This window comes from Pleuronectes platessa, chromosome 12 (assembly GCF_947347685.1).
Source record: "Pleuronectes platessa chromosome 12, fPlePla1.1, whole genome shotgun sequence".
Classification (NCBI taxonomy): Eukaryota; Metazoa; Chordata; class Actinopteri; order Pleuronectiformes; family Pleuronectidae; genus Pleuronectes; species Pleuronectes platessa.
This window is the reverse complement of record NC_070637.1, coordinates 25,710,124-25,723,081: the sequence shown is the minus strand read 5'-3', so window position 1 is coordinate 25,723,081 and position 12,958 is coordinate 25,710,124. Positions and strand designations below refer to the sequence as shown.

General features: G+C 42.3%; 1 protein-coding gene across 3 annotated transcripts in view; it reads right to left on the bottom strand.

Moving 5' to 3' along the window:
- Positions 1-12: 12 nt before the first annotated feature.
- LOC128453053 (basement membrane-specific heparan sulfate proteoglycan core protein) overlaps positions 13-12,958 on the bottom strand; it is a 13,994-nt gene continuing 1,048 nt past the window's right edge. Inside the window, exons 2-18 of one of the 3 annotated variants that reach the window (XM_053435687.1) lie at positions 11,785-11,820; positions 11,341-11,607; positions 10,110-10,379; positions 9,716-10,006; positions 8,813-9,085; positions 7,884-8,201; positions 6,630-6,902; positions 6,259-6,525; positions 5,381-5,743; positions 4,594-4,845; positions 3,690-3,938; positions 2,262-2,381; positions 2,124-2,139; positions 1,940-2,031; positions 1,772-1,816; positions 1,240-1,302; positions 13-1,098 (exon numbers count right to left, since the gene is read on the bottom strand). In XM_053435687.1, coding sequence (XP_053291662.1) covers positions 1,088-1,098; positions 1,240-1,302; positions 1,772-1,816; positions 1,940-2,031; positions 2,124-2,139; positions 2,262-2,381; positions 3,690-3,938; positions 4,594-4,845; positions 5,381-5,743; positions 6,259-6,525; positions 6,630-6,902; positions 7,884-8,201; positions 8,813-9,085; positions 9,716-10,006; positions 10,110-10,379; positions 11,341-11,607; positions 11,785-11,820 — 3,206 coding nt within the window. In that variant the 3' untranslated portion in view covers positions 13-1,087. The remainder of the gene's footprint in view (positions 1,099-1,239; positions 1,303-1,771; positions 1,817-1,939; positions 2,032-2,123; positions 2,140-2,261; positions 2,382-3,689; positions 3,939-4,593; positions 4,846-5,380; positions 5,744-6,258; positions 6,526-6,629; positions 6,903-7,883; positions 8,202-8,812; positions 9,086-9,715; positions 10,007-10,109; positions 10,380-11,340; positions 11,608-11,784; positions 11,821-12,958) is intronic. The other 2 variants (XM_053435688.1, XM_053435689.1) reach the window with 2 other exon arrangements.

Here is a 12,958-nt window from a genome sequence, read left to right as displayed (position 1 = left end):
ATATCGACAGAGTCCAGCTGGGATTTCAAAGTTTAATAAAGATAAAAGAAAGAACACATTCAATTATGTATTTGAATTATAATCTGTTACAGTTCATCACATTTCAAAACAAAAAGCTAAACTGTCTGCAGACGAGTGTTTTCATCAAACAGAGAATTACGAGCCATGGAAATAATCACACATAACCACAGACTGTATATGGAACATAACCACAGACTGTATATGGAACATAACCACAGACTGTATATGGAACATAACCACAGACTGTATATGGAACATAACACACAGACTGTATATGGAACATAACCACAGACTGTATATGGAACATAACCATAGACTGTATATGGAACATAACCACAGACTGTATATGAAACATAACCACAGACTGTATATGGAACATAACCACAGACTGTATATGGATCATAACACACAGACTGTATATGGAACATAACCACAGACTGTATATGGATCATAACACACAGATTGACGATGTCCTTTCTGACATCGTCCTCCATTGAGTCCTTGGTGAATAATAACAAAGACATATTTATATATATATACGTATGAATGGAAAACATCACAGGTTGTATTCAAACTTTTTTTGCATGACTGCAGAAAAAAATATACAGAATAAACTTTTTTTAGGGGGCAATGCAGATACTGATATCAAGGAGCAAAAAATATCACTTGTGTATAAAATTGGCAGTAAAGCTGAAGTAAAACAATATTTTTTTGAAGAAATAAAGATAAATTGAAAGAAAACACAAATATGACAGAATATATAGATCTTGAATTATGACAAAGAAGTTCAATGTAAAATATAATCATAATGCACATTGTTTATCCTGTAAAATAAACCTTTTCATATCGGAGCATATCTTAAAAGGCCCATATCAGCAAATTGAAATATTGAACGTAAACACAAAAGCAAATATCACAACATTTATTTTTTCATTTATACTGAAATTCAATCCAGATCAAGTCGTTCTTTCCAATGAGCTGTTACAAAACTGGTGAGTCTAACATGTGAAGGTGTTTATGGATGAATGTTGATTTTCATGCTCTTGTTTTCTGGAGGATGCACCATTCATAGTCCTCCTGAAACAAAGAGACAATAACTATAAATTACTAAAGTATTTTACAAGAACTGTTTAATAATGATATGATGGAGTTTCAGTTGAGGTTTATTTCAGATGCACATGAGCCAGTAGCTGAACAGCCAGTTGTTAATATTTGTACCTGAAGCTGAATGTGGATTTTCATTAACGTAGTCAGACGTCTCCTCTGGATCACCTCGGGTTCCTGTGAAGATCAGACAGAACCGACTTGAGAAGGTGGAGAACCACTGTTTTATTCATCTAGTTGATCTCGTTGCCACTCTAATATCTCTATCACAACCAGCTTCACCAGCTGCAGCTGCTCCACACGTGGTCCAATGCAAATTAACGTAAGCTTGTTGTTCTAACATTATGTGGACGCAGCAAAACCGATCCCTGGTTCAGTTTGATCCGGGTCAGACTACATTCTGTTGCTTTGGTCTGGATCCGGGTCTGAGGAACCTTTCCACCTGTAACTCTGCTTCAGACTCAACTGAAGAGTCCAAATGTCTGTCTTTGGACCATGTGACTAAAATGAGATGTTGGAAAACCACACGTGTGTATTGATGTCATGACTTCGTGTTGGACATTTCTGTCCTCATCTGCCCGTCCACCTGAAACCAGAAGGTTTTTCATTGAGGACTTCTCTGCAGGAGACACATTTTATACTGTACCTTCCTCCGTGTCTCCTCTGATTGATTCATAGATGCAGTCGTCACCTACGAGTCAATAAAAAATCAAATCAACATGAAATGTAATTGAAACTTTGTGACTAGGTTCTTCTGAAAAGCATCAAGTTAGAAATATCTGTGAAGGCATTCAGGAGGAGAAGGACGGCTGACCGTGGAGAAGAGACGAGTACACTGGCAGCTGGACTTCATCGTAGTGGACAGTTGGGTCTGAGCTCTGATTGGTTCTCAGAGACTGGCTGAGCCTGAATCAGTCAAACAATCACAAGTGAATGAAACAGAAAAAGTAAAGTATTGATGTTTTGTTGAAGATGAATCAAGAGAGAGTGGAACCAACCTGTCACAACACAGATCTGTGGAATAGACAATAATGATCACGTTACATGATTTTATTTTTCAACCTCTGCTCCATGACTATCGTGACAATAGTTTGAATAAGTTTGATTTAAATGAAATGAACCAGAGCAGCTCTCACTCTTTGAATTCCTGCACCAACACAACAGCAGCAGCTGGAGGAGGAGAATCAGTGTGAAGCCTCCAACCAGCCCAAGGACCAGCGGCACAGGAGACGCAGAGGGAGGTGCTGCAGGAGTCACTGATCAGACGAGGAGCAGTGAGGAGCAAAGAAAGATCCATGACGAGGAGAAACATAGAACCAACACTTCAGACATTTTGACATGAAAAAAACAAACATCATATATTTTAATATGTGTAATGTTGGGACAGAGTGTTGGTGAAACCAAAGGCCTCCTCTTCGGACTACATGTGAAGTCAAAAGCCTGAAACCGCATGTCCTTTGTTCCTGACCAAGCCAGAGCAAAGGGAACACAGTCTCCCAGGATGCCTCAGCTTCACACAGAGGTGTGACAAGCCACCAGAGACACAATGGTCAACTCCTATTGGTCACTCTGGAGTCCATGACCGGTGAGGTCCCGGGCCGATATAAGGCCAGTTCTCCCTCTTTTCTATCTTCTTTCTACAATCCCTCCGAGGGTCCAGCCTCTCTTCCTGCATCGCCGAGGGGAGAAGCCTGGTTTCTCCAGCTCACATCTTCTCTTCTCATCCAACTCTTCGAGAGGAGCACAAAGGTGCAGCTTCCAGCTCATCTCACCAAGAAAACCTCCTCACAACCCAAGCTCTACCAAACTCCTAGCAGCGACTCGATGTCCTGCAGGAGAACTTCAACCAGCATCTGAGCTGCACAGCGTTCTCTTTAGGTTGGCCATCAACCATTTTGAAAGCACGCTGACTCACAAAGACACACACACTCGCATACACATCTTTGTTTAGTAAGTACACCATTAGTAATTTGGGTTTTTTATACTTTCTTATCTTCATAATTAATGTTTTTCTTTCACAAATGCTCTTTCATTAATGTTGCATAAGTGAATTTTGCCAACCTCTAAACTGTCAAGAACTCATATCCTTCAACTTAGCTCACTATCTATATTGTAATTTTGATTATAGTTATTAATTTAATTGTTAATCACAGCTGCAAATATGTAGTAAGTACTTTTATGAGACTTAATCAATAAATTGTCTATCTTTTCCCCTCCTTTGAAGGGTGGTGCCCCGACGTGACTTTACTCAATTCAAGTTATGATTTAATATGAATATTTTTAATATGAATATTTAATATTTTATTTTGATAACCAAATTTATTTAACGCCGAAAGGCACCCCATTTATGGTATCATGTTCAATGCATTATTGCACAACAAAAAAGGTTTGTAGTTGTAGAAATACTTTATATGTGTAAAAATAAGTGAAAAAGTTTTATAAGTGTATTGATCAAGTGGACCTGGTGTTTAGAAACCGTCTCAGTGAAAATACTGAGTAGAAAAGTTGTTAATCTACTTCTCAACCTGGAGACTCCTTTTCTACCTCATGTTGATCACACTCACATGTTACTGACATCCAACTCCCCTCTGAGAAGACTCCTGAACGTTCACACTTGTAGAAACCTTCATCTGACTTTGACACAGCTGAGATTTCCAGTTTCCCTCTGACATCACTTTGGAGGAGTTCATCATTTTTGTAGAAAGAGATGTTGGAATCGAGGTTTGTTCTTCCGAACCATGAGCAGCTGAGAGTAACGGACTGTCCCTCAGTCACAGGATGGGCAGGGCTCTCCAGGATAACACGACCTCGAACTGTAAACAATTAAAAAACATCAACAATTTGAACAACCTGATAATTCAGCTCGTATATAAACAGCTTGAGTCTAAATATTAGATGTTAAATGGAGCCAAAGTCATTCAATGCACTTCTTGTCACATTCTGCTCCTCACGTCCATGAGCTGTACGTTGTGTGCGCTGGACAAACATCTGGTTTCAATACACAGCCCTGGATTCAAGAGCAGGACATCTGAGCTCAAGCAGGGGAGAGTTGAGTGTGAGCGCAGGGTTTAGAGTGAGAGCATCACTAAATCTGAATGGGACATCAATAAGTCCTGCTCTCCAACCAAAAGACCTCCCTCTTGAGTGCAGAGAGGGAAACAGCCTCCGGGTGGCGCTGTGGGCTGTGGCGTCCACACAGTCACGTGATGTCTGCTTGTTTAACGCAGACAGACACACTCTCACAGCTGATTCTGGTTGTTGAACGTGTGGTTGTGTAAATAAAGAGGGTGAATTTCATCCAGAGATCATGTTTGATGTGATGCACCTTGGTACATGTGGGGGGTGCAGCTCCTGAAGGAGCAGTGAAGGGAGGCAGTGCTCCCCACTTTCAGCTACTGTACCTTTGAATCACATTATGGGATGTTGGAAACATGCACAGTGTGAATAGATTCAATGAAAAACTACAACCTGTAGAGATGTTGACTGCGTTGCTGATCTCTGATCCAGATCCACACCAGTAAACTCCAGAAAAAAGATCATTTATGGGCCATGTGAAGCTTGTCTTCTGAGACTTGCACTCTAACAATACTACTCTGTCTCCAGTAAACATCCACAATCTCCACTCATCAGAGTTTCCCTCGCAGGTCAGACGGACGTTGTCATCATAGCGGTGCTGCACTGAGTCCGGACTCACTGTGAGAGATGCTGACGAATAGGAATCTGAAAAACGTGACATGAAGTGTGAAACAGAAACTAATGGTTTAAATATGTTGAGCATTAAAGACGTGAAGTCATCAGCAGAGACTCCATCTCAGTCACATCTTGTTTTGGGAATCAGGTCATAATATTACCAGAATACATTTGTAATGTTTCCAGATTAAAGGAGTCATTTTAGGCTTTGAGTCATTTTACAGAGGAAACGTCAGAAGGACGACATCGTTTGTTGACATCACAGTGACATCACAGTGACATCATGATGATGTCAGTCCGAGCATATGATCATAAATGATATCACCTTCAGGTCAGTCCTATAGGATGCATACAAAAAATAATTTTGTGTGACATTAGATTTTAGGGAATGATTCTCTGATCAATATAAACTTCAGATTGTCTCTCTAACCCTGTATCTGTCTTGACCTTTGACCTATGAACTCTAAAAGTGAATCACCTGGAGGAACCAGCCAAAGTAAAGTTCCCCAAGTAACTGACCGACTGAAGGGACAACATCTGCTTCAAGAGAAAGAAACAAACTCACCTACAGGCCACACCCACTCTGTGTTACTGTACTTAGTGTAAAACACGGGGTCTCCTCTTCCAGCTCGACATGAATAACCTGCTGACTCCGTCAGGCCTTGGATGATGAAGGAGTTTTGTTCAGTTCCTCCGTCGCTTCCTGGGAGCAGCTCATAACTGAACTCAGGAAAGTGAAAATCACTCCACGTGTATCGAGATGACCAGGGACACATGGGGACTGGATCCAAACTAATGGGGTCAGCTCTGTACCAGTAGAACCTCCATCCTGCAGTGGGATGTGGAACCTCCCCACAGGTGAGAGTCCCTGAGGCTCCCGGAGTCAGCCATGATGGAGACACAGTGAGGACAGGTGGTGGTGCATCCGCTGAAACAGAACATCGTCACAACAGAAACACGTCTTCATGTTTGTCTACAGATGTTCATTTTGGAACCAATGACATTTCTGGATGCTTCACATTCAGCCATCGACATGACTGCCCCCAAAAGTGAAGCCAAACTATAACACTGCCCCCTGGTGGCTGCCTGCAGTACATGTCAACCATGGTTTCTTTCAATTCAGTTTGTTCACGTGTTCATGTTTCTGATCAGTTTGATTTTAATTAGTTTTTGATGCTATAAAAACAGTGACACATCCTGATTGACAGCTGACTCTGACTCGTGATTGGTTGAGCACATGTATGGGCGGGACCTCGATACCCCAGCTCCACACCTCCATCATGATTTCACAGACTCTGGCTCTAAATGACCTGAAAAGTGAAAGATGGCTGGTATCTGGGATACTTTGGCTTCTCTTTTGTACATGTGCATATAACACATATAAACCTTGTAATATTTAAAGTTAAACACCTATATTTCAATACTAAAAATGACTTGACTCACCGTCAGACAACGTGAGTGGAGCACTCCATCCTGTTGAGTTCTGCCGTGCACCTTTCAGTCGGCCCTGACACCAGTAGCTGCCGCTCAGATCTGATCCCAGACTGATCCTGAACTCCTTTGTGTTGGGGGGTGCCTGTGAGCTGGTTGCTGTCCATTCATACTCCCACTCAGAGTCTCCTCCCTGGATCTCACACCACAGGGTGAAGGCTTCTCCTCTGTATCTCCTCGGCCCGTTGGGTTGAAGAATCACAGCAGCTGTGTTGTGGACTGGTCATATTCACCAGTAAAGACAGAATAACTTGTATCAGCATCAACCTTTACGTCATATCAACAAACATCATGGACGCAGAATGGATTCTCTCCTCACTCACCGATTCCATGAATCCTGACTGGGTGACTGTACTGGGTGTAGTAAACTGGATCTCCTCTTCCTCCTCTGCACCAGTACAGTCCTTCACGTGAGGCACTAGCACTTTGTCCATGTGACTTGAAGTCCTCATCCGTCAGGGGCTCCGAGGTTTTCTCACCTCTGAACCAGTAATACTTCCATCCAGGTGATGCTGGGCCCACGGAGCAGGTCAGGAGCACACTGCCCCCTACTGGAAAGGCTCTGTGGTCAGCACTCAGGTGAGCCGCTGGTCTTTCTGTTAATGTTAAAAACACTTTAGTCCATTTCATGTGAGTTGAATGAAATGAGTAGAACATGTATCTCCTTCAGTCTTCTGCAGTCGTACAAACTAAAACAGCAGTAAAAGCAGAAGCACAGAATGGTTTGGTCCAGATTATACCACCTGTTTGCCACATCAGAGCCACAAGTTAGCCACAGCCGTACCGTACATCAACCAAAGCTGCCAGACGTGGCCCCGATTCGTTTGGATCTATTTGGACCATATTCACCACATGGACCACTTTAGGTTCACATCCAGATCACACTTTGCCTAGAGCACCACATGTTTACCATGAAGACCCAGGTGGGTTCTGGGATGGTTGGACCACATTAGCTCTTTAACAAGTGGACGAGTTTAGGCTCAGATCCATTCTGTCCACAGGAAAGCTAGAGGAGCAGCATCACTGAAGTGGACCACATCCATCTGGTCTAAAGGTGCTGAGCATCCACCGTATATAAAGATGGACCACATCACAGCTGCACAACAGTGAGCTCGCCCCCTGGTGGCTGGCTGCAGTACAGGTCAGATTATCTCAGGAGGAAAGGAAGTTCTTGTTCCTCTGATGTTCTGTATGTTCAAGTTTTGAGTTGAACTGAATTAGTTTTTGACGTTATAAAAACCTGGTGAAACATGGTGACTGACAGCTGAGGCTGACTCACGATTGGTCGAGTATCGTCAGGACCTTGGTCCCAGATCGTTTGTCTCCAGGATGTTTTGACTTGGATTCTGAACAGCACTTGTTTCCTCCCAGATGAGAATAACATCTAAACATCGGTGAACCTCATCTTACTCGCCAATAGGCTGATCGCAACAACCAGATAAATATCGGTAAGATGTTCAGCTTTTGAATCGGTGCATCCCTCGTTACTTTTTAGTTGTATTCTATTTCTTATCAGCGCATATGAACATAAACTGAAGGAGACATTTGCCAGTTTCTCAAAACTTTGTCTTTCTCACCAGAAACTGTTAATGTGACGTCATCGCTCCACTCGGTCGTGGAATTCAAGTTCTTCTTGTCTTTAGCCAAACACCTGTAGCTTCCACTGTCGGAGGAGGACGCATTGACAATCCTGTGTTCATTGTGTGTTGGAGCCGTAGTTGAGTTGGGATTGGTCCATTCATACTCCCACTCAGTCTGTTCATCTGTGTGATTGGTCCATTCATACTCCCACTCAGTCAGTTCATCTGCAGGGAGCTCACACCGGACAGTGATCCTCTCACCACTGAAGACCAGAGACCAGTCAGGTTGCAGGACCACAGAAGCCTTGTGGGAAACTGATCACAAATAGAAACAGAGAACAGAAGAAAGTAGAAGCTCAGTACAGCTCCTCCCTCCACCAAACTGTACAGATACCAGTCCTCTCATCTCTTCATCAGGGAAAGAATCAAACAAGAATCACACAATCTTAAAGAAAAACACTTTGCAACTTCTTAACCTTAAAACAGCAGCTTCCAGATTAATGTAATGATTCTCTGTCTTAATAAGGAGAAAGTTTCCTCCTTCTCTCCCTGAGCGTCTGTTCTCTGTGACTCTGCTGAGTGGGTTCCATCTCCTGAGAGAAGAACTGACTGAGAGTCACTGACACAACCAGCTGAAGAGTGAAGCTGAACTGAGATCAGTTCAGCTTCACTCTGAAGTTATTGAAAAATATCACGTGTGGCTGCAGAGGGCGCTGTTGCTCAGTTAAAGTTACATCATGTTAAAGAAAGTCTGGATGTTTGGATTCCATCTAAATTTCATTGGTTCTGTCTCAAGTTTAGTTGAAATCCATCCGGTAGTTTTTGTGTAATCCTGCTGACAAACAAATAAAGAAAGAAACGTCCAGGGACAGAATATAACCTCCACAGGAGGTAACTAGTGTTTGGATTTCTAAACGGACTCTTACCTCTGTTCTCTATTGAGACTCGGTTGCTGTCCTCTGTGAGGAAGCTTGTGTCTCCTCTCCATCCTCTGCAGCTGTAGATGCCTTCCTCTGAGATGCTGAGTTCATCATCTGTTTCATTATATCTTAGGATCTGAGCTGCAGAGGAGGCTGAGGTTCTTCTGAACCAGTCGTATCTCCACTCAGCTGCGTTCTCCACAGAGCAGGTCAGTGCTACGCTTCCCTTTCCTGTGATGGTTGTGTTATCAGCAGTCAGCCTGGGTCTGGGTTTATCGGCTTTCAAAGTGTGTGAGAGAAAATGAAAGACAAATTAAATGAGACAAAAAGATTAAAGTGTATGAAGCAGAGTTTCCCTCAGTAGAGGACAAAGTTCTGATCGTAGAATATGAGACAAAAAGGTCTAATGATGAATCTCCACATGTAAAAGGTTCATTGATCCCCACATAGCTCAATGCTTCAGGCCCAGATGTGGCCCACACTGTCACTCTGGCATCCAGCCCACACACCTCATGGAGTGATGGCACTGGGGCAGTCCACTGCTGTTCACCAGAGCCGGGCCACAGATGAGCCGAAGCAGTACCACGTGTCAACCACAAGGGCCGAAGGTGGCCCCCATGTGTTAGTGCTGTTTGAGCCATGTTCTCCAGTCATGGACCACTTGAGGTCCACATCCAGATCACACTTTGCCTACAGCACCTGATGTGTGCCAGAAAGACCCAGGTTGGTTTTAAGGTATCTGGACCACATTAGCTGGTTTACATGTGGACCAGTTCAGGTCCACACCCAGATGCTTTCTGGGGATTGGGTAGAAATTGGTTTAGTAGTTTTTACTGGTCCTGCTAAGAACAACCAATAGAAAGAGGTGAAGACGTCCTCGTGGAGGTTGTGAAAGATGATTGGACGTACGTGTTACTCTCAGCTGGAAGGCCTCACTCCACTCTGTTGAGGAATACCAGTCCGCTCTGGCCTTACACCAGTACTCTCCACTGTGGAAAACAGAGGCAGGGCCCAGCCTGTATTCACTGTGTGTGGGAGCTGTGTTTGGACCAGTGACTGGTTGGTGGGAGCTTGTTGTCCTCCATTCATATTCCCACTGGGTGTCTCCTCCTCCCTGGATCTCACACCGGACAGAGATCATCTCACCGCTGAATATCTGAGTCCAGTTGTGTTGCAGCACGACAAAGCTTCTGTTGGACACTGAACATTCAACACAAATATAAAACCAACAGAGAGAACTGGTTAATGTTGCTGCTGACTGGTTCTGGTTCATCGTAGCCAGTCATGAAAGCCTGCTACTCACAGGTTCTGTCGATGTGATGCACGTGACTCTTCTCTGAGAAGAAATCTGAGTGAGTCCTTCTTCCCCTGCACCAGTAGCTGCCTCCCTGTGAGATGCTCAGAGAGTTGTGCTCAGGATTTGTTGCGATGGCGGTTTCCTCAGCGTCTGGGGAACGTGTGAACCAGTCGTAGCTCCAACCAGCAGACTCCTCCACAGAACAGGTCAGAGTCAGAGAGCCGCCCACTGGGATGGACGTCCTGGATGCTCTCACTGTGGCTCTGGGTCTGTGTGCTGCTCGGAAAGAATATTCACATCTTTAATTAGGATCCTTCATATTACTTCATGAAACTCAGTTCATGTAGTGAAGCATTTATTAAATCAGCAAAACAATTATATCTTCATCATTAATTAGGAGACAGTTCATTATTAATCTTCATATCTGTAGTAGTATAAATGTATTAAAGACAATTTGAAAAATATATATTTTCAATTTTGATTAGGAATCAATTCATCATTATTTTATAATTCTGTATATGAAGTCTTAATAATTAACATTACAAAATATAATACTTTCATTAGAAATCAGTTCATTATTATTTTATAATTCTGTATATGTAGTTATATAGTATACATGGATAAAATAATACTTCCATTAGGAATCAATTCATGATCAAACTAAATAATTCAGTATATGTAGTATAAATCCATTAAAATAGCAAAACTCTATATTTTCAGAGTAAATTAGAAATCAATTCATTATTTTATTTGTTATGTTCAGTAAGTAGTATATATCCATTAAAATAACAACTATAATATCTATATAATTAATTATAAATCAATCATGATTATTGTATAAGTTAGTACATGTAGTATAAATGTATATTTTCATCATGTATAATTGAGTAAACACAGTCTGCATCAGCTGTTCTCTGCTCCTCCATGTTTTTATAATGTCTGAGTCAAACCAGAAGCTGAAGTGAAGTGAGTGAATGATGTGATCGACTTTCTGTCCGTGTGAAAGGTCGACGTCAGGAGCTGAGATCAGTTCTTCAGCTTTGACTGTGGAGACTGAACGACGCATTCAGAAGAAGAAACCTGGATTTGTCCGGCTGTCGACACCATGTGGAAAATAAGCTTCATGTTTCTACTGTCCCAGTTACTGTGAAGGTCTTTACTGGTGTCTCTTTGTCCTGTGTCTCCACATGTCTGTGGGTGAAGCTCCCAGCGGGGACAATGACTCTGGATATCTCACCTGACACAGAGAGAGTGGCCCTGTTGCTCTGTTTGCTCTCTTCTGATCTGTTGTGGTGAGCGATGCACTGATAATCCCCGTTCCTGTCGGGCGTTAGCTCTGGAATCCTGAGGACGTTACTGGGAGTGATGGGGACCAGTGGTTTGTCGTTCCACTTGAACTCATAATACCACTCACTGACATTTGCTTCTCTCATGTGACACGTGAGATCAACGTGCTCCCCAGAATATAGAGTGGTGGAGTTGGGTTCAAAGGTCAGCTCAGCATCTACCCCCCCGCACACACAGAACATAGTTAGAGGAAATACCAACCAGAGTTTTGTTCTATAAGTTTTCAGGTCATTCATATACTCACTAATCTTAGTGACAACATACAGGAAGAAAAATGGGATGAAATATACATATTAATAAAGATAGAGATCAATAAAGAAAAGAGCTGACTCACATTCAGTGAGTCCACAGGAGAGGAGTGTATTCAGCACTGAAAGAAACATTGGTATCTCATCAGACATTAATAACCCTGGTAAATAATCAAACACAGTACAGACTCTAGTAATCAGTCTGTTAGTAAGTACTGTTATATTGTAAAAGAGAGTATGAGCAGTAGTATTAAAACTACCCATCAAAGAAATTGTACAATAGTATGAAATGTCTTGAGAATCAATAACTCAATGAATCAAAGAAGTTAAATATCAGTGATCTACTGAGTTTGATCCATTTATTTGAATTCATGTGGATCAGATGATTGTTTCTCTGATAATCATCAGGACAATATTCACAGCCTGTAACTTTAAAGTCTATAATTCTCATGAGATCATCACAATGTCTGATTCGTTTCTAAATCAACTTTTCTTATATCAAATTATCTTTTGGCAAATAAATCAATATCAGGTAAAAAATTTGTATTTTTTCATGTGTCGGGCATCAAATAATAAATTTAAAGAAAATATAATTTCCTCTCTGTAACGATTCTCCAACAATCACAATTTAGTCTCTAATAAAAGTTATTAAAGTGCATGTAACAGAATTCATGCGGCTGGTTACCTCTGCAAATAGATAAAGACATTTCAGTTTCAGCAGCCGTTGCTGTGTCGAACGTTTTCACTGTTACCGTCCGACCAAGTTTACAGAGACTTTCAAAAGATCAGTGCACTGTGTGGTGAAGTCAATGTTTCAACAGCTTTTCTGATCTCTCTCTCTCTCTCTCTCTCTTTTCTCCTAAACCTGCTTTCATACACGTCCCGACCTCCATTCACATATTTCATGTTACATGGATGAATCTAGTCTAAAAGAGCCTGAATGCATCTCGACGCCCTTTGGCGCCAGAACCACGAGATAAGAATCTCTTTGTCTGAAAACGTCCTTTGTGTAACCCACGTTACCTGCCGCCATTTTGTCTTCGGCCTCATGGGGCCGCTGAGGTCGTAAAACCTCCATTTTGAATTACTTAACGTGACATCGACTTGGATTCGGCCAGACTACGAAACCACGTGACCAAGTCATTACTCCATTGCCCCTCCCCTTCTCTTTCTTACACACACACACACACACACACACACACACACACACACACACTCACACACACACACCCCCCCCACACACACACACACCCACACACA